General features: G+C 40.4%; 3 protein-coding genes, 1 long non-coding RNA gene and 1 other non-coding gene across 10 annotated transcripts; 3 read left to right on the top strand and 2 right to left on the bottom strand.

The window, feature by feature from the left end:
* Nucleotides 1-1091: 1091 nt before the first annotated feature.
* Nucleotides 1092-1205, top strand: LOC144212129 (U5 spliceosomal RNA). Its single transcript, XR_013329722.1, has one exon. It is a non-coding gene; the product is annotated as a U5 spliceosomal RNA (small nuclear RNA).
* trim8b (tripartite motif containing 8b) lies at nt 1106-10319 on the top strand. Of its 5 annotated transcripts, none has more exons than XM_077738196.1 (7): nt 1106-1293; nt 1376-1465; nt 3277-3923; nt 6323-6418; nt 7028-7293; nt 7355-7467; nt 7961-10319. In XM_077738196.1, exons 3-7 carry the CDS (start codon nt 3315-3317, stop codon nt 8665-8667), a joined length of 1791 nt encoding a protein of 596 aa, XP_077594322.1. In that variant the 5' UTR covers nt 1106-1293; nt 1376-1465; nt 3277-3314; the 3' UTR covers nt 8668-10319. The 5 variants fall into 5 exon arrangements, with proteins under 5 accessions (XP_077594322.1, XP_077594324.1, XP_077594321.1 ...); XM_077738198.1 differs by having other exon boundaries at nt 3274-3923; XM_077738199.1 differs by lacking the exons at nt 1106-1293; nt 1376-1465 and adding an exon at nt 1702-1844.
* A 396-nt stretch (nt 10320-10715) lies between these two features.
* arl3b (ADP ribosylation factor like GTPase 3b) lies at nt 10716-12779 on the bottom strand. Its single transcript, XM_077738201.1, has 6 exons — nt 12632-12779; nt 11972-12115; nt 11794-11910; nt 11680-11730; nt 11425-11610; nt 10716-11340 (listed from the first exon to the last, which is right to left on the bottom strand). The coding sequence occupies exons 1-6, from the start codon at nt 12632-12634 to the stop codon at nt 11293-11295; spliced, it is 549 nt and encodes a 182-aa protein (XP_077594327.1). The 5' UTR covers nt 12635-12779; the 3' UTR covers nt 10716-11292.
* Nucleotides 12780-13374: 595 nt separating this feature from the next.
* On the top strand, nt 13375-24017 carry sfxn2 (sideroflexin 2). 2 transcript variants are annotated; one of them, XR_013329539.1, is made up of 14 exons: nt 13378-13541; nt 14841-15031; nt 15350-15520; nt 15580-15678; nt 15852-15927; nt 15993-16078; nt 16159-16219; nt 16278-16344; nt 16422-16471; nt 16554-16603; nt 16671-16718; nt 16830-16940; nt 22895-22988; nt 23404-24017. XR_013329539.1 is itself a non-coding variant. In XM_077738200.1 (12 exons), the coding sequence occupies exons 2-12, from the start codon at nt 14874-14876 to the stop codon at nt 16927-16929; spliced, it is 966 nt and encodes a 321-aa protein (XP_077594326.1). In that variant the 5' UTR covers nt 13375-13541; nt 14841-14873; the 3' UTR covers nt 16930-17439. The 2 variants fall into 2 exon arrangements, 1 of the variants encoding a protein (XP_077594326.1); XM_077738200.1 differs by lacking the exons at nt 22895-22988; nt 23404-24017 and having other exon boundaries at nt 13375-13541; nt 16830-17439.
* Nucleotides 16080-26480, bottom strand: LOC144211192 (uncharacterized). Its single transcript, XR_013329540.1, has 6 exons — nt 26337-26480; nt 26197-26265; nt 17054-17204; nt 16802-16972; nt 16566-16703; nt 16080-16447 (listed from the first exon to the last, which is right to left on the bottom strand). It is a non-coding gene; the product is annotated as an uncharacterized LOC144211192 (long non-coding RNA).
* Nucleotides 26481-26601: the final 121 nt, after the last annotated feature.

The raw sequence follows: 26601 nt of genomic DNA, 5'->3' as shown, positions 1-26601 counted from the left end.
TCAGGTAAGTTACTCCTTTTATTAGGCATTTATTGGTGGTCTTCCATATTGCTTTTGGGCACTTGTGGCAGGAACTGGAACATTCTGGTACTTTTGAGGCAGCTGCGGTTAATTAGGTGACCGCCATGTTGCTTTTCACTCAATTGTTTGGCTAAGATTTTCAACTTTAATAGTTTTTTATATGTGACAAGAAGCAAAACAGCTATGTAAATCGGCGGTGATGGACGACGAAACTAAAGGTACAGTTTAGTAATTTGTGAATACTATACGTTTACCATTTGTTCTTAAATGTGAAGATGACTAAACTATGGGTAAAGTTTAGTTTAGTAGTTTGTGAATGGGGAAGTACATGTGACATGAAATTGTAGATTTAACTTTTTGTCAGACTTTTTAAAGATGATAAAGGGCAGGAAAGGGCAATAGACATGACCGGCTTGATAAAAAAAGTTTTCCAAGGCAAGATAGTTCGTGTGCAACGTATTTTGTTGTCGTCACTTGTCGGCCATTTTTAGGACCGTACCATTCGAGTCATATAAGATTTAAATCGATGGATGATGCATTAATTTTACGGCGTTGGTGGGCCTGAATGTGATTGAAATATAAAATCAAGCCTTTATCATAGTTACAGAAACGTTCTCCACTTTAGGACGTCAAGATGAAATGGAATAACCCACAAATGTCCCTCCTCCCAGGGTGCCCTGCGTTTTTTAAATATATATATTTAAATCGGTCCCCATTCCTTCTAAAATTAATATATTTTTGTGCACACACTGTTAAACCATTCTTAAGAAGAATTTACTATTTCAAAATAATTAATAATGTTAAACTCCCTAGGATCATACACCACAAGTGAAGCGAGCTTCGTTTGTCTCCCAGAATGCTTTGCGAAATTGACTATAAACTTTGACGCTCGCTAAATGGACAAAAATGCAGTGTAATTGTGTTTATACTAAGATTATCACGTTTATTTGAATAAATAAATGAATTTACGGAATGCATTTCTGCAGAATGAAATCGCGACTCACTGACACCATGTGTTAAAGACGTTGTTGCTACATTTATATTGGTACTTCACTGGTTGTATCGTCAGTACACTCTTGTTTCTCTTCAGATCGCATAAATCTTTCGCCTTTTACTAAAGATTTCCGTGGGGAGGAACAACAAGAGTTTTTACCAATTTTTTGATGCCTTGCGAAAGCGAGGCTTCCCCTCATGTCAATAAAAAGATATTACTTATTCCTCGACTCTGTACCGGTCGGTACGATTGTCAAAAGTACAGAATTAACTGCATAAGTGTCATATCTACGCTCTATCACAGTCGAATTAAGTTACTTATTGCATTCTGTTTTTATTGTCTATGTTCATCCGGATGAAGGATGGGGGCGGAAGGAGCGACGCAATTTTGCTGGCGTTGATGGTCTTCTCATCTGTTCTTCGAAATGTGGGAAACTACTAAGTATCCAAGGTAAAAGGCTAAGTACATACCACTAAAACACACTCGGCCATATTAAGTGCAGGTAGCCATTTTGTTCATAAATGCACTTTTTTGGGGAAATAAAGATGCGAATGCCCCGCCCTTGCTCAACATATACAAATATTTGATCATACTTAAACACATCTTTCGCGTGAAGGTCAATCGCAGTAGAGAAAATTTGCATTTCCTTTATTTTCTAAAAGGTTCATAGTTTGGGGTTTATTTTGAAAAGTCGGAAGTGTAGTTCCGCCGCCGTTCGCCTACGTTGACTCTAACCAGAGGAAGCGTCCAGCTCGCCCGCATTCCTCCTCTGTCGACAGCCTGGCTGAAGCGGAGTGAGGCATAGGAAGAAAAGGAGGCCATTAAACAAGTAGGAGAAGACCTCAAATTCTATTTTACCCCTTCCTAAAAGCCGCTAGAGCGAGACGGATTTTTATAAATCAGGAATATAGTTGACTTTTCCACTGGACCGGGTTACCTAATATGGGCCGTGAATAAATAACAAGCACGTCAGGACTGTGGACTTTTGTACTCAAAGAGAAGACTGAGGTTGAATCACGGTGAAAATGCTCTTTTTTCAAGTTCCCTTTCGCCTTTAATGTCGAGATAAAAGACGGGAAACGTCGGCGAAACAACCTCCAACCTTTTCCATCGTGGATATCCTGTGTGCGTGTTTTTTTAATAACAAGATGGCTGATGACAGCAGCTAACACGTCTAACAAGGACAGGGAAGAGACATCCCCCTTTAATACCCTCCTATTTTTGTATATTAGAAGCGTGGAATAGTGAATAATATATGCTGAAGAAAATAATGTCTTTGTCGTACGCCATTAAGGGCCGCGTTTGTGACGAAAGTGCGCTTTGTAATGTGTACCTGTGCTACAAAATGGTGAGGTGAGGCTCTTCCTTCGCCTTTTTTTCTCTCCCCCACGATTTTTGTCGAGATAAGTCGATGAAATATGTTGTTGGTCGACGACGGGGGCGAGAGCAGGCGAATAAGCGAGATTGAAATAGAATCCTAATTGTCATTTTCTTCGGGGCGGGGGGTTTATTCGATCGATGGGTGTCGAAGTGAGTAACATTCCTGCGGATCCTTAAGCTAAATAAAAGCTCTTTTGTTCACCAGCTTCGATCGGAGCCTCACAAAAGCGATAACTATGCAGTAAAACCGCATCCAAAGCGACGGCCCGGCTATGATTTTATGATTTTCTTCCCCCTCCATCTAATACGATTAGCAGGCCCTTTTGTTTTCGAGTGGAAAGTGCTAGAGAGCCGCGGCCTTGTATGTGTGCGAGTGTTTGGATTATTATTATCTCATGGAAATGGCGTTTTGGCGTCCAAACCGAACAGAGGCAACGTTAATCCGAGCCTGTTGTGGATCCGTGGTGCGTTCACGGACCGTGTGCGTTTAACTCAACACAGTCCGAGCCATCGTTTTTTTTTCTGCGTTTGGGCTTTGTTTTGGAGACCCCAAGTGGACTGGGTAGTGACTAGGAGTCGTTTTTTTTAATCAGCAAAAGAAGCGTCGTTAATCAGGGTTTGGGAGCAGGTTCACCAATCGAGCCCCAGGCGGCCGACGGTGCACGTGCCGGCTGCCCCCCGGCTGGTTTATCTGTGCCTTGTTTGGATTCTGAGGTTTCACCTGCAGGCTCCTTACTTCCCGTAGGCCGCACGCCAGCGCGTTTCACCGTTTACAGTCGCGTCACGTGTTTGTTCTCTGGTCACTTGTCCGGAAGTAGCAATAACTTTTCCAGTCAGGGTGTCGTCTTTTTTCTTTTTTCCTCCCTCTTTCCCCCAAGTAGGGAGGGTTAAGTTTGAGACTTAAGTGAGCCGCCGTTGCATGCCCGCCCGTGCCCCCGCCATGACGTCCGACATGGCCGAGACGTGGAAGAATTGCTTCGAGGAGGAGCTGATCTGCCCCATCTGCCTTCACGTCTTCTCCGAGCCCATTCAGCTGCCCTGCAAGCACAACTTCTGCCGGGTGTGCATCGGCGAGGCCTGGGCCAAGGACTCGGCGTTGGCCCGCTGCCCCGAATGCAACCACGCCTACAGCCCCAAACCCAGCCTGGAGAAGAACCATAAGCTGTCCAACATCGTGGAGAAGTACAACGCCTTGAGTGTGGAGAAGACCCCGGCGCCGCCACCCCAGTGCATCCTGTGCCGCCGTGGGCCCCCGCTGCCCGCCGTCAAGGTGTGCCTGCGCTGCAACGCCCCCTGCTGCCAGTCGCACGTGCAGACGCACCTGCAGCAGCCGTGCTCGGCGCTCGGGCACCTGCTGGTGGAGGCCGAGGCGGTCAAGGCCTGGACATGCCCGCAACACGACGAGTATCGACTGTACCACTGCGACGCCGAGCAGACCGCCGTGTGCCAGTACTGCTGCTTCGCCCGATGCCATCCCAGCCACGGGCACGCCGTCGCCGACGTGGAGCTGAGGCGCAACGACATTCGGGTAAGATGACGATCAATGACGGTGTAATTGGATATAGATTCTTTGGACTAAGATGGGGTGGATGGCGATATTTTTACTGTTCTTGTTCAATTTTTTAGTTTGAAAAAAGTGTCCCAATTGGATTTGAGTCACAAGACTTTGGGGGAATCAGTTACATTAAATAATTTAAATCAGGCGGCGCTATCATTTTTATGTTTTTTTTCTGTTGAAACTAATCCTATTTTTACATCCGAGTCAAATCCAAGTCACTTGATTTTTGTGCTTCTGCCAATACCTTAGAAAAATAGCACAAACATATTTTACACAATTTGGATAAAGTTAGCCAACACAAATGCTGTGCTTATTAGCATTGAATTGCATGCTAACCCGTTGTGTAGCATAACATATGGTTTCAAGCAAATTAAATATTTAGGCAATTTCAATACCATAAATAGAGCTCTTTGTTCATTTATTTACCATAATATAAATATAGATCAAAACATTCTTAACTAAAGATACACCATCCGTCCACGTTTGCTCGCCCAATCAATCCATCGACCATTCCAAAGACTTTTCAACTGGCGCCTCCTCGAAAGGCTGTTTTTTTTGTCACGCTTTCCCGCACGCCGCTGCGCTCGTCCGTCTTTCTCGTCTGTCGGAATGCCCAACAATGCGGCGGGAGAGGGGACAATGGGGGTCCCTCGCCATGGAGGAGGGGCGCTCTTATCTTCCCGGCACAGGTGCGTCCTCGCCCGGGGATTACGCCGATTCGTCATTCAATTGTAAGGAATTATTTAAAAGAAAAAAAAATGGAAATGATTTCCTGCCGTTTTGAGGGCGCATTTTTTTCAAAGGCTTGTGTTAGTAGCAGATGGGGGGGTGCTTAGTCAGGGCGCGGAGACGTGACTCATGATAGGTGTCCATACCGGCCGGCGTGACGTCTCACGTTTCCTGTCGCTGTGACTCAGCGAGAGGTGTTTGAAGGTGTGGGGGTGCCGGAGGAGGGGGTTGGGGGGGGCACGGTCAGACTTGTGCGCTTGCCCATTTGAACTCATTTGAAAAATCCATTGCTATCTTTTGCCTACATTATTAATGGTCTGGATCCTCGCTAATTAGAATCTGCTGAATTATTTAAAACGGAATATTTACACTGCATTCAGTGGCGCGCTAACGGGAGGCTGCTTAACATATATTTACATATTCAGGGGGGCAATTTATTTGAAGTAGGGAGGGCTGGTGTTTTCAGAGCTGTCCATGGCGAGAGATGTCTAATCCATTTGAACTGGGAAATGTTGTCCGTATTGGCATTACTGGGAGTTATAGCTTTATATGGCTCAAACTATTTAAATATAGGAATGGGATTATGGCAAAAAATAGCCCCGCCTTAGATTAAGTTGTAAATAAAATTCCCCTCCTCTCCTAATTCATGAAATGACTTATTTTTTTCCACCCAGATGCAAATGGACTTTCTTTTGAATATGAAATGCAGTCTCCCCCCCCCCCTGCAATTCCATTAGCCCACACAAGCTCCCCACATCTCCAGGCGTGGCGAGACCTTCCCCATGGCCTCCTGGCCGTGATGGAAAAGACACTACAGCGAAATGACAGCTAAAGAGGGCCCCTCCCAAAGCAAGCCCAACCCCCCTTTGACCCCCAGCGCTCACCCTCACCCTTCCCCTGCCCCTGCGTATCCATAGCCGCAACCTCCCTCAGCTAAGCTTCTTCTCCTTCGACCCTACTGTTTTTTTTTCTTCTTCCTCCTCCTCCTCTTCCTCCTCCTCCTCCTCCTTTCGATCAATCAGCACAACCGGGTCACGGTCCCCCCCACCGCGTGTAACATGGCAACCATTTTTGTGTGTGTGAGCTAAATCTAGGCCAGCGGTTTCCATGATAATATCAGCTGTTGGCCAGAGATTTGTTACTAGGAATATTTTTTTTTGACCTTCAAGTTGATTTTTTTTGTGTCCACCTGTCTATATGTCCCAATCCTTTAACCTTGGAAAGGTCTTTTATCCCCAATTTTGAGTTATTATGGAATTATGATTTATCTTTTTGGCCATATGTTGTGCAGCACAAAATAATATTGTGAACAAATGTTCTCATATTTGGTACTTATAAACTTCTATAAAATATAGTGAGCTCTCGTACCCAAAATTGCACAAAAACTCCAATCTGCTTAAATTCAGATTTTTCTATTTCTTTTCCTGCCTGCTTATGTTGGTCGCTTCATTTATCAACTCAAACCCCCAACGCGCACTCACGCCTTACGCAAACACGAAATAGCCGCCGGTTGCCATGACGGCTGGGCCCCGCCTCCCCGCCCGCGGGGGGATGGCGTTTGGGATGTGAGTTTTTTTTTTTTTTTGACGTTGCGGTGCTTAAAGACCTCCTTTCTTCTGTCTTCTCATGTCATCTGCCAGCAAAGCCTACTGAGGCAGGAGGAACGCGTGGAGGAGCGCGTGCAGGAAATCGAGGAGCAGCTGTGCAAGCTGGATTCCGATAAGTGCATGGTGGAGGTACGTAATGCTGCAGGGCTATTCACTGCTTTTCTTGGAGCCAAAATGGACTCCCTTTTTAAGTCTGCATATTTAAAAAGTCATGTTGGAATTTTTCCCTGTCATTCCATTTGTGGGCGCTGTTTTGTTTATATAAGTCATGTTGTGATTTCACATGGGCTAGAACAATTTAGATATAATATTTAGATTTTTGTATTTTTTATAAATGGATTAAAAATACTGGATTAAAATCCCCGAATACTCATTTTTTATAGGTCCAAAACAATGTTTATTTGAGCTTTTTCACAGTGATTTTTTGAACTAAAAACACTGAAAAAATGGATTAAAAAATTACAATTATTGATTTAAAAGGGGGAAAATCGGGAAATTTAATATACATCTATACTCTTCATTTTAATTTGATCCTAAAACAGAAATTTGGCACTCATGATTGACTTTCCCGGACCGCACAAAATGATGTGGCGGGCCAGATTTGGCCCCCGAGCCGCCACTTTGACACATGTAAAGTTTTTTTTTAAAAAGGGTTGGAAAAAATGGCGAGTGACTGAACTTTAGCAAATCCTCAATTTTTTGCCACACTGAATCTGTTGTCTTTTCACCCCCCGCTAGGACCGCGTGCTGGAGCTGAAGGAGGACGTACGCCTGCAGTACCAACGCATGCACCAACTCCTGGAGGAGGACCTGGGCCGCACCTTGGAGGCACTGGAGCGGGCTCAGGCACGTTTCTGCCAGGAGAACGCCGCCCAAGTCCTGGCGCTGGGCGAGCACCGGCACGAGGCGCGCAAGCTGCTCAGTTCCATCAACAGGGCCTTCGGCAAGGCCGAGGAGCTGGGCTTCATGAAGAATACCAAGCACGTCAAGATCCTCATAGACAGGTTGGTGCTATCCCCCACACCCGAGTGATCCTTTAGGGTCTCATCCTGGACTTTGTTTTAGGTCTCAGGCTTGCGTGGGCAACGCTCTACCCCCCTACAAGGTGGGCAATCTAAACTCCAAGCTGCTCTCGGAGATTTCCAAGCGGGAAAAGAGTTTGAAGAGAATGCTGGAAGGTACAAACACACATGCAGCCAAAATTTGTAGTTCTATTTTAAAGTAATTACTAACATAATTTGTTAGTCAAGAGCACGTGTCAAAGTGGTAGTAGATTAAAAGTATATTACATTTCCTGATTTTTTTCCCCCCTTTTTAAATCCAGAATTGTAATTTTTTAATCATTTTTTGTTTTTAGTTTAAAAATCATTTAGAAAAATCTAAAAAAAAATCATTTTTCAACCTTATGAAATGTGTTAATATATAAAAATAGATGTACTTGCACTAAAATACATATACTGCTTGTTTGTTAGCCTAATGCTAATATACAAAGGGAGAATCCATTGACATGCTAATGAAAATTAGCCCTTGGTCCCAAAACACTGAATATTCAAACGTCTTTTGGGATATTCTTCAATAAGAAATCCAACAATCCTTTTAGTAATATGTTATTTATATATTACAAAAAGAACATTCTGCTCCTCCCTGACTAAAATTGCTTGTCCTCCTCAGCGCCCCTCACGCCGCCCGCCATCTTCCTCCAGTCAGTGGCGGCCTTCCCGTGCGGCCAGAGTTCGGGAGCGGAAAAGCGCAAACACTCGGCCGCCTTCCCGGAAGGAAACTCGGGAAAGAGCGGCGCAGCGGCGTTCAAAGACGCCCCCGCCGTTGCCTCCTCTTCGTCTTCTTCCTCCTCTTCCTCCTCCTCCGGCAAGCAGCCCTACCTGGGTTCCTCCTCCGGGGAGGGTCAGTCGGGCAACCAACCCTGCGGGCCACCTCACGTGGCCGCCGCCGCCACGGCCGACAACCGCCACTTTGGCTCCTCGCACTTCCCTAGCGGCGGAGGCGGGGGCGGCGCCGGCCCCACGGGCGGCTCCTCCTCCTCCTCGCACTCCTCCCACTCGTCCCACTCCTCCCAGCAGCAGGCGGTGCTGCCACCGTACGGCGGGCGCAAGATCCTGGTGTGCACCATGGATAACTGCTACTGCTCGGGCGTGCCCTCCGTGTCGGGCCACCGCGGCCACCCGCCCTACCCGCGCTCGGGCTCCTTCCCCTGGGTGAGCGCGCAGGACTACCCCCCGCCTCCCGGCCTGGCCTCCGGGGGGCCGTCCATGCAGGGCTTGAGCGTGCGCGACTGGATCGACGCCTCGCAGTCGCACAGACACGCCGACTTCTACGGGCTGTACGGGCAGCCCTCCGCCAAGCACTATGTCACTAGTTAACGCCCCGCCCACCGCCACTCGCCAAAATGCCCCCCCACAACGGCGACGGGCGTCCAAACGGATGGGAAAATACAAAAAAGGGTTTGTTTGGAACTTGGATCTCCACGCCTAAAAAAAAAATGGATTAAGAAAACGTTTTCCAGGAGAAAAGTGGCAATTGAAATCCAAATCTAAGTAGGCTTTTCTGTTAAAGGGACAGACCACAGCACCCCCTTTCCTAAATGACCATGCTGAGTGTTTCCCCCTATAGGACAATTTTGGACTATTTTTGGCCATTAAAAAAAAAAAACTTCATTCAAAGGGATAAGTGTATGACTGTAATGGTTCCCCAACACAGAGGTCGTGTGTCCAATTCCCTTTTTTTAAGTACCCTTGCCCAAGTGCAGTATTAGTAGAGCACGTTTTGGATCATGTAGGTGGTAATATTGATATTATGTATACAAATGGGAGGGACTCCCTTGACCCTAAATTCATGTTTTAACTCCGCGGCCAGCCACTTTTAGAAATGCCGACTGTTATTTATTCATTTTTTTCCACCACCGTTTTTTAAATGATCAACAAGCTGTTGTCTGTCCCTTTAGGGAAAAATACTTGACATGGCCTAGCAAAACTGAAAAAAAGTGTGACTTGTAGTCGCTATTTCTTGACTGTAGTGTATTGCTTTCCCATTGAAATTGGCTCCGCTGTCCCAAAAAAAAAACACAAAAAAATGGCCAAATCCAAACGCCGAATATGCAGGGGATGACTTGAGACTGCTTTAAAGCCGTTATGGCCTACACACACACACACACACACACACTTTGCAAACCACACCTCCAAAATACAATGTATACACATTCGGGGGCAGGGTCGATCTCTTTTACTTTAAACTTTTCTTTTCAGTCTTGTAAAATGTACCTTTTGACGAAAAGGAGTGGCCATTTTGAAAGACTCTGAAGGCCAGAGAAGGGTCGACGAAGATGTCGTTTTTTTTTAATTTATCGAGCGAAAAATGGAAGTGAACTTTGTTGGCGTCTACCGAGGTCAGTTGCCTTACGTTGTCACAGATTTTTTGGAATTGCCCCCCGTCCCCCCCCCACTGCGGCTTGGCACTTGTTACTGCTTCCTTGGCTCTTCCACCGGATACCCATAATGCACTTGGATAACCCCCCTCCCCCCTCCCAGCCCTAATTTTGCAGGAATGTTCCTTTTTGGAATGAGAGACTAGCGGGACAGGCTGAGCCAATCTGGCAACGTCTGGAAAAGAATCCAATGGCGCTTTTTCAAATACTACTTCCTTCAGGGCAATGATGTCACTTCCTCCCAATAAGCACACACATACATAAACACAGGCGTGCGCGCTAGCTCTCGGCTTCCTGTTTGCAGTGTGCAAAGGAAGTTTTTTTTTTTTAAAGCACTCAGAAAAAGACAACGTATGCAGTTTAAAAACAACAAAGTATGATGATTGACATCCAGGTTTTGTATAAGAATGAATATGGACTGGTCATCCTTCTTTTAGATAGATACGCCTTTGACGACGCTCGACTTCAAGAGAAAGGACACAGAAAAAAAATCCAACCGTTTAAAAGTATCTTTTTGTAAATATTTTGCGAAATGGAAAAATGACATGACGTGATTTGGAGGGAAATTCCAAATAAAGAAATTTAAAACAACATTGTTTTGGTTGGAGAAATGATGCCATACTAAAGTTGTTTGTTGGATTTTGAAGAAAAATTCCCTTCCAATTGAATACATGTAAGGATACTTTAAATTTTTCTTTGGGTAAGTTGAATATTTTCCAGACTTTTTACTGAGTTATACTACTTGGATACTTCTCTAATTACAACTGAGCATGTTTTGATGACTTTAACTAAAATGTACTCCTTCAATTCCAGGAATAAAAGCCTTCGTTTTTGGACTGTAGCTGCAAACCTTAAGTCATCAAATCCTAATGTTGCTGTGGAAACAAAACTTTCCCCCCCCCCCAGGCCGCCCACCCCGCTGCCATCATCAACAGCTGCTGAGCACACCTGCTAACTCTACTACTCGAGGTCAGAAATCACACACACTTGAACTTTTCCACATTTTATTCACATCCAGTACTCCACTCGTGTTTCGAGAGGAGAATATCAAAAGGACCGGATCCCGAAAAAAACAAATCTGGGGAAACGGGGACTAGAAAATGGAGCCGAGCAACGCGCACAAAAACAGCCACACGGCAGAGCTCTGGCGCTATTTACAGTAGTTTTCAAACCTCTATGCCATTACATTTCTTTTAAGTATATATATATACATATACCATGTACAGTATTGATTTTAGTCATTTGCAAAGCACACTACTCCATTTAGGCATAAATAAAACAAAAAAAAATACAAAGAACTCATGTTAAACTGGAATGACAACAATAGGAATGCTAACGTGGTTAGCTTAACTGCACAGATGTCAAATTTGCTCATTGGCTGGCGTTGACGTCGTACGGTGTCCAATGATTGAGTTTGCAAAAATGTTTAGCATTGGAAGGTGGTCACTGTCTTTCCTTTAGTTTTGCTGTTAAAATTGTTGCCTTAAAAACTCCATTTTGGATTGGTGGTCTGCACTTACATTCAAAATTGTTGATGCTTTTTTTTTTAGGGTCTCAGGGGGGCTTACTTCTTCTTGGAGTTGACGCTCTTACACACCCAGTTCATGCCTTCCTGCAGGTGGAGAGGAGGAATGGACGTAAAGTCAGAAGGAGAAGTAGAAAAGAGCCAAGAGGATGGTGAAGACATTGGTCTGACCTGGATTCCTTCGCCAGTGAGGGCGGAACACGACTGGATCTGCCAGACTCGGTCGCGGATGGTGTGCAAGTTGAGGCCCTCGGCGATCTCGGAGGCCGGCGCCGCCGTCAGCAGGTCCTGCTTGTTGGCGAAGATCAGCACGGGGACGCCGCTCAGCTTCTCTTCGTCCAGCAACTCGGCCAGCTCCTGAAAAAGCCAAAACAAGCTTAATTGTCATCTTTTACTACAGATGACTATTGAAAAATGGCGACTCACCTGACCCGTCTCCTCAAATCTCTTCCTGTCGGCGCTGTCGATGACATAAATCTGCAAATACACGGTGAGTGAAAACCCGAACGGCGATGCGATTTGACGGCAAGTGGAGCTTACGAGCATGTCGGTGTTTTCAAAGTAGTTCCTCCAGTAAGGCCTGATCTTCCTCTGGCCGCCAATGTCCCAAACGTTGAGCTTGAAACCTTGCGACTGGACGCTCTTGATGTTGAAGCCCTGGAAGAGATTGCCTTTAGGGGAACGCGTCTTATGCACAGAGGTCACGAATGGAGCTCACTTGAGTGGGGGTGATGTGGCTGATGTCCTCGGACGCCAACTGCTTGAGCAAGGTAGTTTTTCCGCCGTTGTCCAATCCCAACAGCAGTATCCTGACCTCTTGGTCAGGGGTGCTCTTTAGCTTGCGCAGGATTGACAGCAAGCCCTGGAAACACAAATTATCATTAATTTACACTCATTTACATCCATTGTGGATCCTTTAGCTTAAATGAACACTGTGAAATGGTGCAAAATTACCCACAGCCATTTCTATTTGTTTTTGTTTGAATTGTGACATGTATATTTTAGTCAATTGTTTCATTTTTATGCTCCACGCAAGGAAGGCTGCAGCCAAGATTCGAACCCCGGCTCCTTGAAATCTTCAGGCAAACATGCAAACCGCTACTCCATCATCTACCAAGCATAACGGTCAGTAGAAGCGAGGATTTTGATGAGGATTTAACGTGGTGGGCTTGTTTATTTTCTCCAGCTGGATTTGGGCCCGAGAGATGGTAAATGCGGCTAATTTGCTAAGCTAATTTGAGTCGTCCGTGCCAACTGTAATGCAACAATGCGATTTTCCTGCTGAGGATAAACTTGATAACGTTGTCTATGTAGGAGCGCATTTGAAAACATTTTCTCTTCGTTATCGTCTAATTGCGATAAATTTAGGGCCACTCACCATCTTGTTGTCTTCTGTCGTGGAGACGCCGCCGCTGAGGGTTACTAAGGAGGATGACGTCGACCGCACAGCCACGCACGCGAATGGTTTACTTAAGCCGCTAAAATGCTTAATCGACACTTTAAAAAGTATTATAACGACGTTGTTGTTCCAAGAAATCCGTGAATTAAGAAAAAAAGGTATAGTGAAAATTATAATTTATTCTGTTGTGTTCACTGTCTATTTGTGGCTCGTTGTTTTTGCACGTACAATTTTGCTGAAATGTTTATTTGTGTATGTTGTAAATGCGTATTAGGTATTTTCATAACTTAGAAAAGTAATGCACCTTTGACGTTCATTTTTAAAAATAATTGCCATTTTTTGCTATTTCAAATAACACGCTTACTTAGGTAACTTTACTATTGTATTAATTCAACGGCCCCGACAAAAGATGGCCGACAATCGGCCACCCTTATAGCGTCGCACCGCCCATCAGATGTCAAGTACTAATATATTTTTGACGTGCATGTCTCCACTGACCCACTTCCTGGCTCCATCAATCACACCCAGATCTCGTAGTTAGTCTCGCGAAAGGTTACTTTATTGACACTCGGAATTCAAAAGTTTCATGAATTTTCTCCACCAGCTGGCTCAGTCCAAACTTATTTGTTGCCTATTTAATTTTGTTGAGTTAGATTTTGAATTCTTCATGGATGCTTTGTTTGATTCTATGTTAACACAACGATGCTTTGTGTCGAATTTTCTAGTGGAATCACGGCAAGAAATTCGATGGCGTTCGGACCCACACAATAATGCGTCATGGGGAGCTGCCCCGACACGCCATTGGCGGAGGGTTTGCCACGTGCAATATTCCTTGCCTTTCCTCTTTTGCACTTGGTAGCAATTAATTTAAAGCCGGCGGAACATCGAGGTGAGTAAAGTTTATATTTTTTCTCTACAATAATGCCCATGAAAGCTATTAATGTCTTCTTTACTTCGTTGTCGCGGACATACCTGTCAACTGGTACGTTCTCGCCGTAATTGGTACAACTGAAAGCCCATTTTTATATTGGTACGCTGTACACATGAAAATGGTACGCTAAACGGTGATTTTGAGAAAAAAAAATAAATTAAGGCACTTTCTAGCCATTTTTCACCATCCGCCATTGTTTCTTCCCGGAAACGCATGTCTGCCAAGTGATATATGTACCGGCGCCTCTGATTGGCTAAAAAAAAAAGATCATGATAAACATTTCGTTTTGTAACACTTTCACCATGTGATTTCCGTTTCCTGTTCCCTTGTTTATGTTTACTTTCATTTTCACTTGTTGTTCGTGATTTTTTACAAAAAAGTAAAGTGGTAAGATTTTCCATGTATTTATACATATATGTAAGGGCGAAAACAAAATTTGGTAAGATCACAAATGGTTCGAGGTTGACAGGTATGCGCGGATCGATTTGCTAGAAACACGCGACACGAGTTGCATATCAGTCCACGAACGTATTTTCTTTCGTATATGACACATCATCCCTGTCCAAATCTGTTCCACGCACAAACACACACGATTTAAATAGTGCTCGTGTATTTTACTAATATGCAATAAATGCACTTTCGACCCGTGGAGCTTCTAAGGACGACGTGGATCCGTCCACGGGAGTTCTGGCTTGTAGATCCAGTTTGTCAAGCTTCAGTTGTACACTAGGGCGCTTCTCTTCTGAGTTTATTAGCAGTTGTTAATGTTTTTAAGGTATGCATACAACAACATCATACCTGAAAGTCTGAACATTTCAAGCTAAAACAAAATGTACGTTTGACCTACTTTGTGCAAGTCAATATGCTGCAAGGGTCTCTCAGACTTGTTTTCAAAAGTCAATAAAGTTAAGCACAATATTGACTTTGGAGTCTTTCAGACACACATTTGATAATAAACCAATCCAGATTGAACCAGGTTAGGTTTACCAAAAATCTTTTAGAAAAGACCACTATGCACAGTATTGAATAAGTAAGCTCTCATGTGAATAATTGTTAAGATATGGTGTTATTTTTCTTCTTCTTGTCAATTATTTCTAGTTGGGGCTTGGTTAGTGATTTGTGGTAGAGGTGATAAAGGCCACATTTCCACCTTAGGACTTTTTGAATGACTGTTTAGAACTGAACTTCACTCGTAGCTCAATAAGTCAGCCAGTCGTGTGCAGGAATGTAATGGCAGTCTTTTTTTTTTGTCGGTAGGTCTCCAGCCGAAACCTTTGGACAACCTCCGCCATGGCACTGAACCCCGCGTTCGACATCGACGCCCCGCGATGGGACCAGACCACCTTCGCGGGGCGGCTCAAGCACTTCTTCAACATCACCGACTGGCGGACGGCGCTGCTGCCGGACTCCCGTTTGGACGAAGCCAAAGCCTTGGTGGAAAGCTGCAGGTGACGTGGAATTTTCAACTCAAATTTCGCTTTGAATGACAATTTTGATCGTCTAAATGTGAGAAAATAAGTGTAGCTAATATGTCATATATGACAAAATAATCAGGTATAGACATTTTTTTTAGCTTGTCCAAATATTTGCGGCTTGAAAGTACACACCTCGGGTCAAAAGTTTTCTGTGCCGAAAATGTGTTGATTTTGCAAATGGCTATTTAGTCATCTTCTGCCAGTCTTGGAAAAAAAAGAAAAGCAAAATGAATTCCCCAGTGGACGAGAAGATTAAAATGTGGAGTCGTGCATGTTTTTTTTCTGTTCCAGGGCGGGTTCCGTTCCACCCGGAACCAGCGAGGAACAACTCCACTACGCCAAGAAGCTTTACGACTCGGCTTTCCACCCCGACACGGGTGACCGCATGAACATCATCGGTCGCATGTCCTTCCAGGTCCCCGGCGGCATGGCCATCACCGGCTGCATGCTTCAATTCTACAGGTAGATGACCGACAACGCCAACTCAACTACAGCGTCTTATCGGTGTGTTATCTTTCCAGGACGGTGCCCGCCGTGGTGTTCTGGCAGTGGGTCAACCAGTCCTTCAACGCCTTGGTCAACTACACCAATCGGAACGCCGCCTCGCCCATCACTCCCAAGTGAGAGCTCAACACTTTATTATTTTCACACTATTATGGCAATACATTACATGGGGTAGGCCTCACTATACTATGTCGACATAGTATAGTAAGGCTTTTTTCTTTAAAAAAAACAATCAATGTCTGCTTTTGTGACACTGTACGAATGACATCATCATGGTGCTTCTCCTCAGGCAGATCGGCGTGGCCTACGCGACGGCCACGAGCGCAGCGTTAGCCACGGCGGTGGGACTCAATCTCTACACCAAGGTACTCTCCACCCGTGCGGCCTCGCACCTCGACCGCACGTGATGCTCCGACACCCCTCCCCGTAGAAAGCGCCGCCGCTGGTGGCGCGATGGGTGCCTTTTGCCGCCGTGGCGGCGGCCAACTGCGTCAACATTCCAATGATGAGGCAACAGTAAGTGGAGATCATTTTTTTATTGTATTCATTTACAGCCATCCCACTACACAAAGTCCAACTAAAACATGTCTTTGCAGGGAAATCATGAACGGCATCGCCGTCACCGACGAAAACGGCAACAAGTTGGGCCACTCGCAGGTAAGATGCTTGTTTTTGTAAATGTTGACGCCCCAACTGACTGGATTGGTCTGCACAGAAAGCGGCGGTGAAAGGCATCACGCAGGTGGTGGTCTCTCGGATCACCATGGCCGCGCCGGGAATGAGTACGTGACTAGAAGAAAGGTTCAAATCCAAGTTGATTCTCCCAATACTTGACTGTCTCTCTGTCCGTCTCCTCCAGTCATCCTGCCAATCATCATGCAGCGCCTGGAAAAATACAAATTCATGCAGGTTGGTGTTGTACTTCTCAAAGTTGTTCCTCCGTGTTAGAAAGTCTGACGCTGTTGGTGTTTGTTTGTTTGTTTTTTGGTAGAGAATCACATACCTCCACGGGCCCATTCAAGTGATGATGGTGGGCGTGTTGTAAGTAGCACGTCTGGTGGGATGATGGCGTTTGGAGTGCGTCGCTCACAACTTTGTCTCCGAACAGTTTGATCTTCATGGTACCGGCAGCGTGCTCCATCTTCCCGCAGAGATGGTAAGTGGCAGGGTCGAAAGTCGAAAGCCAAGAAATATTAAATTAAAAAAAAGCGGGCAATCCTGTTAAATTTGCTCAAATACCTCTTTGTGTGGTCTTCCTGTATTGCAGCTCCATTGAGGTGTCCAAGCTGGAGCCAGAACTCCGTCAGTCCATCACGTGCAAATACGGCCAAGGCGTGCAGCGCGTCTACTTCAACAAAGGCCTCTGAAAATGCCACCTGTGAGACCTAACCTTACCTGTACCGTACTTTCCTTAAGTGGCATTTTTGGGAGGGTGAGAACAAACACGGATTAATGAATGCATAGTCAAATGGGAAATAAAATGCTAAATACCTCTCAGTTAACAGAAGTCACACTTGAGTATTTGTCCCACAGGCTCCCATCTGAGTACTAACCAGACACGAGACTGCTTAACTTTGGAAGTTTTCAGGGTTGTATGCCATCAGGCCAACTAGGACATGAGATCTGACATTCTGAGCAGCACCTAGAAAGAAAAAGAAAAACAAACTTTTCATTCATTGAAATATTTACTTGCATGTACAAACCCCTGTGTAAATACAAATAGTCCTACAAGCCTGGGTTGCATGCACTCTGTGATAGGGTCAGGGTTCAAATGCCAAAAAGATGACAACACAGTGATTGTGAATGACGGTCAAAGCTTTACTATACATGGTTTTTTTTAGTGTGTCGTTTTTTGCAATAAAAAAAGCCTTACTATACTATGTCGTTTTTTTGAAGTAAAAAGCCTTACTATACTATGTCGTTTTCTTGCGATAAAAAAGCCTTACTATACTATGTCGTTTTTTTTACAAAAAAAGCCTTACTATACTATGTCGTTTTTTACAAAAAAAGCCTTACTATACTATGTCGTTTTTTTTGAAGCGTTATGTCGTTTTTTTACGAAAAAAAGCCTTACTATACTGTCGTTTTTTAACGAAAATAAGCCTTACTATACTATGTCGTTTTTTTGAAGTAAAAAGCCTTACTATACTATGTCATTTTTTTGCGATGAAAAGCCTTACTATACTATGTCGTTTTTTTACGAAAAAAAAGCCTTACTATACTATGTCGTTTTTTCGCGATAAAAAGCCTTACTATACTATGTCGTTTTTTTGCGATAAAAAGCCTTACTATACTATGTCGTTTTTTTGCGATAAAAAGCCTTACTATACTATGTCGTTTTTTTGCGATAAAAAGCCTTACTATACTATGTCGTTTTTTGAAGTAAAAAGCCTTACTATACTATGTAGTTTTTTTGCGATAAAAAGCCTTACTATACTATGTCGTTTTTTTACGAAAAAAAAGCCTTACTATACTATGTCGTTTTTTCGCGATAAAAAGCCTTACTATACTATGTCGTTTTTTGCGATAAAAAGCCTTACTATACTATGTCGTTTTTTGAAGTAAAAAGCCTTACTATACTATGTCGTTTTTTGCGATAAAAAGCCTTACTATACTATGTCGTTTTTTTTACGAAAAAAAGCCTTACTATACTATGTCGTTTTTTTACGAAAAAAAGCCTTACTATACTATGTCGTTTTTTGACGAAAAAAAGCCTTACTATACTATGTCGTTTTTTGACGAAAAAAAGCCTTACTATACTATGTCGTTTTTTGACGAAAAAAAGCCTTACTATACTATGTCGTTTTTTTGCGATAAAAAGCCTTACTATACTATGTCGTTTTTTTGTGATAAAAAGCCTTACTATACTATGTCGTTTTTTTGCGATAAAAAGCCTTACTATAGTATGTCGTTTTTTTGCGATAAAAAGCCTTACTATACTATGTCGTTTTTTTGCGATAAAAAGCCTTACTATACTATGTCGTTTATTGCGATAAAAAGCCTTACTATACTATGTCGTTTTTTTACGAAAAAAAGCCTTACTATACTATGTCGTTTTTTTGCGATAAAAAGCCTTACTATACTATGTCGTTTTTTTGCGATAAAAAGCCTTACTATACTATGTCGTTTTTTTTGCGATAAAAAGCCTTACTATACTATGTCGTTTTTTTGCGATAAAAAGCCTTACTATAGTATGTTGTTTTTTTGCGATAAAAAGCCTTACTATACTATGTCGTTTTTTTGCGATAAAAAGCCTTACTATACTATGTCGTTTATTGCGATAAAAAGCCTTACTATACTATGTCGTTTTTTTACGAAAAAAAGCCTTACTATACTATGTCGTTTTTTGCGATAAAAAGCCTTACTATACTATGTCGTTTTTTTTAAGTAAAAAGCCTTACTATACTATGACGTTTTTGTTGCGATAAAAAGCCTTACTATACTATGTTGTTTTTTTACGAAAAAAAGCCTTACTATACTATGTCGTTTTTTCAATAAAAAAAGCCTTACTATACTATGTCGTTTTTTGCGATAAAAAGCCTTACTATACTATGTCGTTTTTTTGAAGTAAAAAGCCTTACTATACTATGACGTTTTTTTTTTTAAAAAGCCTTACTATACTATGTCGTTTTTTTTACGAAAAAAAGCCTTACTATACTATGTCGTTTTTTACGAAAAAAAGCCTTACTATACTATGTCGTTTTTTAAGAAAAAAGCCTTACTATACTATGTCGTTTTTTTACAAAAAAAAGCCTTACTATACTATGTCGTTTTTTTGAAGTAAAAAGCCTTACTATACTATGTCGTTTTTTAAGAAAAAAGCCTTACTATACTATGTCGTTTTTTTACAAAAAAAAGCCTTACTATACTATGTCGTTTTTTTGCGATAAAAAGCCTTACTATACTATGTCGTTTTTTTGCGATAAAAAGCCTTACTATACTATGTCGTTTTTTGAAGTAAAAAGCCTTACTATACTATGTCGTTTTTTGCGATAAAAAGCCTTACTATACTATGTCGTTTTTTGAAGTAAAAAGCCTTACTATACTATGTCGTTTTTTGAAGTAAAAAGCCTTACTATACTATGTCGTTTTTTACGAAAAAAAGCCTTACTATACTATGTCGTTTTTTTACGAAAAAAAGCCTTACTATACGATGTCGTTTTTTTACGAAAAAAAGCCTTACTATAGTATGTCGTTTTTTGCGATAAAAAGCCTTACTATACTATGTCGTTTTTTAACGAAAAAAAACCTTACTATACTATGTCGTTTTTTTGCGATAAAAAGCCTTACTATACTATGTCGTTTTTTGCGATAAAAAGCCTTACTATACTGTCGTTTTTTTTACGAAAAAAAGCCTTACTATACTATGTCGTTTTTTTGCGATAAAAAGCCTTACTATACTATGTCGTTTTTTGAAGTAAAAAGCCTTACTATACTATGTCGTTTTTTGAAGTAAAAAGCCTTACTATACTATGTCGTTTTTTTGCGATAAAAAGCCTTACTATACTATGTCGTTTTTTTGCGATAAAAAGCCTTACTATACTATGTCGTTTTTTGAAGTAAAAAGCCTTACTATACTATGTCGTTTTTTGCGATAAAAAGCCTTACTATACTATGTCGTTTTTTGAAGTAAAAAGCCTTACTATACTATGTCGTTTTTTGAAGTAAAAAGCCTTACTATACTATGTCGTTTTTTTGCGACAAAAAGCCTTACTATACTTTGTCGTTTTTTTACGAAAAAAAAAGCCTTACTATACTATGTCGTTTTTTCGCGATAAAAAGCCTTACTATACTATGTCGTTTTTTTGCGATAAAAAGCCTTACTATACTATGTCGTTTTTTGAAGTAAAAAGCCTTACTATACTATGTCGTTTTTTTACGAAAAAAAAAGCCTTACTATACTATGTCGTTTTTTCGCGATAAAAAGCCTTACTATACTATGTCGTTTTTTTGCGATAAAAAAGCCTTACTATACTATGTCGTTTTTTTGCGATAAAAAGCCTTACTATACTATGTCGTTTTTTGAAGTAAAAAGCCTTACTATACTATGTCGATTTTTTGCGATAAAAAGCCTTACTATACTATGTCGTTTTTTTGCGATAAAAAGCCTTACTATACTATGTCGTTTTTTGAAGTAAAAAGCCTTACTATACTATGTCGTTTTTTGCGATAAAAAGCCTTACTATACTGTGTCGTTTTTTGAAGTAAAAAGCCTTACTATACTATGTCGTTATTTTTTGCGATAAAAAAGCCTTACTATACTATGTCGTTTTTTTGAAGTAAAAAGCCTTACTATACTGTGTCGTTTTTTTACGAAAAAAAAGCCTTACTATAGTATGTCGTTTTTTTGCGATAAAAAGCCTTACTATACTATGTCGTTTTTTTTGCGATAAAAAGCCTTACTATACTATGTCGTTTTTTTACGAGAAAAAGCCTTACTATACTATGTCGTTTTTTGAAGTAAAAAGCCTTACTATAATATGTCGTTTTTTTGCGATAAAAAGCCTTACTATACTATGTCGTTTTTTTACGAAAAAAAGCCTTACTATACTATGTCGTTTTTTCGCGATAAAAAGCCTTACTATACTATGTCGTTTTTTTGCGATAAAAAGCCTTACTATACTATGTCGTTTTTTGAAGTAAAAAGCCTTACTATACTATGTCGTTTTTTGCGATAAAAAGCCTTACTATACTGTGTCGTTTTTTGAAGTAAAAAGCCTTACTATACTATGTCGTTATTTTTTGCGATAAAAAAGCCTTACTATACTATGTCGTTTTTTTGAAGTAAAAAGCCTTACTATACTGTGTCGTTTTTTTACAAAAAAAAGCCTTACTATACTATGTCGTTTTTTTGCGATAAAAAGCCTTACTATACTATGTCGTTTTTTTACGAAAAAAAGCCTTACTATAGTATGTCGTTTTTTTGCGATAAAAAGCCTTACTATACTATGTCGTTTTTTTGCGATAAAAAGCCTTACTATACTATGTCGTTTTTTGAAGTAAAAAGCCTTACTATACTATGTCGTTTTTTGAAGTAAAAAGCCTTACTATACTATGTCGTTTTTTTGCGATAAAAAGCCTTACTATACTATGTCGTTTTTTTGCGATAAAAAGCCTTACTATACTATGTCGTTTTTTGAAGTAAAAAGCCTTACTATACTATGTCGTTTTTTGCGATAAAAAGCCTTACTATACTATGTCGTTTTTTGAAGTAAAAAGCCTTACTATACTATGTCGTTTTTTGAAGTAAAAAGCCTTACTATACTATGTCGTTTTTTTGCGACAAAAAGCCTTACTATACTTTGTCGTTTTTTTACGAAAAAAAAAGCCTTACTATACTATGTCGTTTTTTCGCGATAAAAAGCCTTACTATACTATGTCGTTTTTTTGCGATAAAAAGCCTTACTATACTATGTCGTTTTTTGAAGTAAAAAGCCTTACTATACTATGTCGTTTTTTTACGAAAAAAAAAGCCTTACTATACTATGTCGTTTTTTCGCGATAAAAAGCCTTACTATACTATGTCGTTTTTTTGCGATAAAAAAGCCTTACTATACTATGTCGTTTTTTTGCGATAAAAAGCCTTACTATACTATGTCGTTTTTTGAAGTAAAAAGCCTTACTATACTATGTCGATTTTTTGCGATAAAAAGCCTTACTATACTATGTCGTTTTTTTGCGATAAAAAGCCTTACTATACTATGTCGTTTTTTGAAGTAAAAAGCCTTACTATAATATGTCGTTTTTTTGCGATAAAAAGCCTTACTATACTATGTCGTTTTTTTACGAAAAAAAGCCTTACTATACTATGTCGTTTTTTCGCGATAAAAAGCCTTACTATACTACGTCGTTTTTTTGCGATAAAAAGCCTTACTATACTATGTCGTTTTTTGAAGTAAAAAGCCTTACTATACTATGTCGTTTTTTTGCGATAAAAAGCCTTACTATACTATGTCGTTTTTTTTGCGATAAAAAGCCTTACTATACTATGTCGTTTTTTGAAGTAAAAAGCCTTACTATACTATGTCGTTTTTTGAAGTAAAAAGCCTTACTATACTATGTCGTTTTTATGCGATAAAAAAGCCTTACTATACTGTGTCGTTTTTTGAAGTAAAAAGCCTTACTATACTATGTCGTTATTTTTTGCGATAAAAAAGCCTTACTATACTATGTCGTTTTTTGAAGTAAAAAGCCTTACTATACTGTGTCGTTTTTTTAAGTAAAAAGCCTTACTATACTATGTTGTTTTTTTAGGATAAAAAGCCTTACTATACTATGTCGTTTTTTAAATGAAAAAGGTAAAAGTACAAGTACTACTGCTTTCTCTCATAGGGTGGTGGCCCAGTGGCTAAGTCATCAGTTTGCCAACTCTTTGGTCCCTGGTTCAATTCCCAGTGCAGGCAAAGATTTTCCCACAATTGTTCAGGTAAAAGAATAAGTACAATTGCCTAAGTGTTTAATGTATAAGTATAAGTATTCAGTGGTGGATGAAACATTTAGTCAAAAAAATGACTAAGTGTTTCACCCCATTTCCTTGGATAAAACGTTTCAACACCTATGTATAAGTGGGGCACGAGTTGGTGTTGTGGGTTGCACACTCGCCTTTGCACCGGGAGAACGTGAGTTCGCTTCCCGGTGTCGGCGGTTCACTGACCAAGCAAGCGGTCGAGGGTCGGCCGAAGGCCGACCCGAGAACGCCTTTCGCACATACAGGTCCATCAAGTGTCTTCCGAACTGCCGAAGGCAGTTCGGAATATAACCTTTTGCTGAAAAGTATGACTAAGTGTTTAATATAAATTAAAAAGTTTTTTCTTTTTTTTTCTTCTTGTTCCATTTTCCAGACTACTTGGTTCGGTGATCAGCCAAAGGTCGACAGCGGGAAGCGAACCCAGGTCTCCCACACGGGAGTCCAGTGATCTAACCTCTGCGCCACCCTAGTGACTACACTTTCCTCTGTAATCATTTGAGTGTCATTCCAAGAAGTACACAGAAACAACTAAGTGAAAAAGTGTCGCAACCGGGAATTGAACCCAGGTCTCCCAGACCGGAGTCCAGTGATCTAACCTCTGCGCCACCAAGGGACCACACTTTCCTCTGTAATCATTTGAGTATTTTTCCAAGAAGTACACAGAAAGAACTAAGTGAAAAAGTGTCCCAACCAGGAATTGAACCCAGGTCTCCCGGACGGGAGTCCGGTGAACAAACCTCTGCCCCACCAAGGGACTACACTTTCCTCTGTAATCATTTGAGTATTTTTCCAAGAAGTATACAGAAACAACTAAGTGAAAAAGAGTCCCAACCAGGAATTGAACCAAGGTCTCCCAGACGGGAGTCCAGTGATCTAACCTCTGCGCCACCAAGTATCCACACTTTGCTCTGTAATCATTGAAACAACTAAGAGGAAAATATGTCCCAAATGTCATTTTTTTAAGAAATAAAGTCTTACTTTACTGTGTCGTTTTTTTTAAGCCTTACTATACTATGTCATTTTTGAAGAGAAAAAGCCTTACTATACTTTGTCGTTTTTGAAGAGAAATAGCCTTACCATACTATGTCGTTTTTTTGCGATAAAAAGCCTTACTATACTATGTCGTTTTTTTTGCAAGAAAAAGCCTTACTATACTGTTGTTTTTTTGCGATAAAAAGCCTAACTATACTATGTCGTTTTTTTTGCGATAAAAAGCCTTACTATACTATGTCGTTTTTTTACGAAAAAAAGCCTTACTATACTATGTCGTTTTTTACGAAAAAAAAGCCTTACTATACTATGTCGTTTTTTTATGAAAAAAAGCCTTACTATACTATGTCGTTTTTTGCTATAGAAAAGCCTTACTATACTATGTCATTTTTTGAAGTAAAAAGCCTTACTATACTATGTCGTTTTTTTTGCGATAAAAAAGCCTTACTATACTATGTCGTTTTTTGAAGTAAAAAGCCTTACTATACTATGTCGTTTTTTGAAGTAAAAAGCCTTACTATACTATGTCGTTTTTTTGCGATAAAAAGCCTTACTATACTATGTCGTTTTTGAGGAGAAAAAGCCTTACTATACTATGTCGTTTTTTAAGCCAAAAAGCCTGACTATACTATGTGATTTTTTAAGAGAAAAAGCCTTACTATACTATGTTGTTTTTTTAAGTAAAAAGCCTTACTATACTATGTAGTTTTTTTGCGATTAAAAGCCTTACTATACTATGTCGTTTTTAAGAGAAAAAGCCTTACTATACTATGCCGTTTTTGAAGAGAAAAAGCCTTACTATACTATGTGGTTTTTTTAAGAGAAAAAGCCTTACTATACTATGTCGTTTTTTAAGAGAAAAAGCCTTACTATACTACGTCGTTTTTTAAGAGAAAAAACCTTACTATACTATGTCGTTTTTTAAGAGAAAAAGGCTTACTATACTATGTCGTTTTTTTTAAGAGAAAAAGCCTTACTTTACTATGTTGTTTTTTAAGAGAAAAAGCCTTACTATACTATGTTGTTTTTGAAGAGAAAAGGCCTTACTATACCATGTCGTTTTTTAAGAGAAAAAGCCTTACTATACTATGTCGTTTTTTTAAGAGAAAAAGCCTTACTATACTATGTCGTTTTTTTAAGAGAAAAAGCCTTACTATACTATGTCGTTTTTTAAGAGAAAAGGCTTACTATACTATGTCGTTTTTTTTAAGAGAAAAAGCCTTACTATACTATGTCGTTTTTTAAGAGAAAAAGCCTTACTATACTATGTCGTTTTTTAAGAGAAAAAGGCTTACTATACTATGTCGTTTTTTAAGAGAAAAAGCCTTACTATACTATGTCATTTTTTAAGAGAAAAAGCCTTACTATACTATGTTGTTTTTGAAGAGAAAAGGCCTTACTATACCATGTCGTTTTTCCACGAAAAAAAGCCTTACTATACCATGTCGTTTTTTAAGAGAAAAAGCCTTACTATACTATGTCGTTTTTTTAAGAGAAAAAGCCTTACTATACTATGTCGTTTTTTAAGAGAAAAAGCCTTACTATACTATGTCGTTTTTTTAAGAGAAAAAGCCTTACTATACTATGTCGTTTTTTAAGAGAAAAAGCCGTACTATACTATGTCGTTTTTTAAGAGAAAAGGCTTACTATACTATGTCGTTTTTTTAAGAGAAAAAGCCTTCCTATACTATGTCATTTTTCAAGAGAAAAAGCCTTACTATACTATGTCGTTTTTGAAGAGAAAAGGCCTTACTATACCATGTCGTTTTTCCACGAAAAAAAGCCTTACTATACCATGTCGTTTTTAAGAGAAAAAGCCTTACTATACTATGTCGTTTTTTTAAGAGAAAAAGCCTTACTATACTATGTTGTTTTTTAAGAGAAAAAGCCTTACTATACTATGTCGTTTTTTAAGAGAAAAAGCCTTACTATACTATGTCGTTTTTTAAGAGAAAAGGCTTACTATACTATGTCGTTTTTTAAGAGAAAAAGCCTTACTATACTATGTCATTTTTTAAGAGAAAAAGCCTTACTATACTATGTCGTTTTTGAAGAGAAAAGGCCTTACTATACTATGTCGTTTTTCCACGAAAAAAAGCCTTACTATACCATGTCATTTTTTTAAAGAGAAAAAGGCTTACTATACTATGTCATTTTTGAAGAGAAAAAGCCTTACCATACTATGTCATTTTTGAAGATCCACTGGAGTTCGCATAGATGTGCATTTCCAAGGAATTTTATACACCTGCAATGCATTCGTATTAACGTCTTTTCTAACGTACAACATATAAAATATTAAACGAGCATATACATTACCCGTTTGAATAGCTGAACTGAGACGTCGGCGACGTGTTTACGGCTTTTCAGACCGATCATCGTGCTTAGATTAAGATTAAAACAAATAATTACCGTACAAAAGCATGCATCACGTTGAAAAGTCACTTCAACGCCAAGCGTCACTGAGTGTAACAAACTATTTACACCGACTGAACACAGTGCAGTACAAAAGTTCCGGATGACATTTTTTCCGGCTCACGTGATCTTAAAGACAACACTTGATTGGTAAATTACCTTATAAACA

The sequence above is a fragment of the Stigmatopora nigra genome, chromosome 18 (assembly GCF_051989575.1).
Source record: "Stigmatopora nigra isolate UIUO_SnigA chromosome 18, RoL_Snig_1.1, whole genome shotgun sequence".
Taxonomy (NCBI): Eukaryota; Metazoa; Chordata; class Actinopteri; order Syngnathiformes; family Syngnathidae; genus Stigmatopora; species Stigmatopora nigra.
This window is presented reverse-complemented; position numbering and strand designations above follow the sequence as displayed.

Excerpts from the sequence above, each read along its gene's own strand:
- trim8b (XM_077738196.1), top strand. The coding sequence starts at position 3,315 with ATGCCCGCCCGTGCCCCCGCCATGACGTCCGACATGGCCGAGACGTGG. Across the intron at positions 7,294-7,354 it reads GTCAAGATCCTCATAGACAG|GTCTCAGGCTTGCGTGGGCA; the intron begins GTTGGTGCTATC and ends ACTTTGTTTTAG. Across the intron at positions 7,468-7,960 it reads TTTGAAGAGAATGCTGGAAG|CGCCCCTCACGCCGCCCGCC; the intron begins GTACAAACACAC and ends TGTCCTCCTCAG.
- arl3b (XM_077738201.1), bottom strand. Across the intron at positions 11,731-11,793 it reads TTGAAAACACCGACATGCTC|ATTTATGTCATCGACAGCGC; the intron begins GTAAGCTCCACT and ends GTGTATTTGCAG. Across the intron at positions 11,341-11,424 it reads TCACTGGCGAAGGAATCCAG|GAAGGCATGAACTGGGTGTG; the intron begins GTCAGACCAATG and ends CTCCACCTGCAG.
- sfxn2 (XM_077738200.1), top strand. The coding sequence starts at position 14,874 with ATGGCACTGAACCCCGCGTTCGACATCGACGCCCCGCGATGGGACCAG. Across the intron at positions 15,928-15,992 it reads GACTCAATCTCTACACCAAG|AAAGCGCCGCCGCTGGTGGC; the intron begins GTACTCTCCACC and ends CCCTCCCCGTAG. Across the intron at positions 16,719-16,829 it reads TCCATCTTCCCGCAGAGATG|CTCCATTGAGGTGTCCAAGC; the intron begins GTAAGTGGCAGG and ends CCTGTATTGCAG.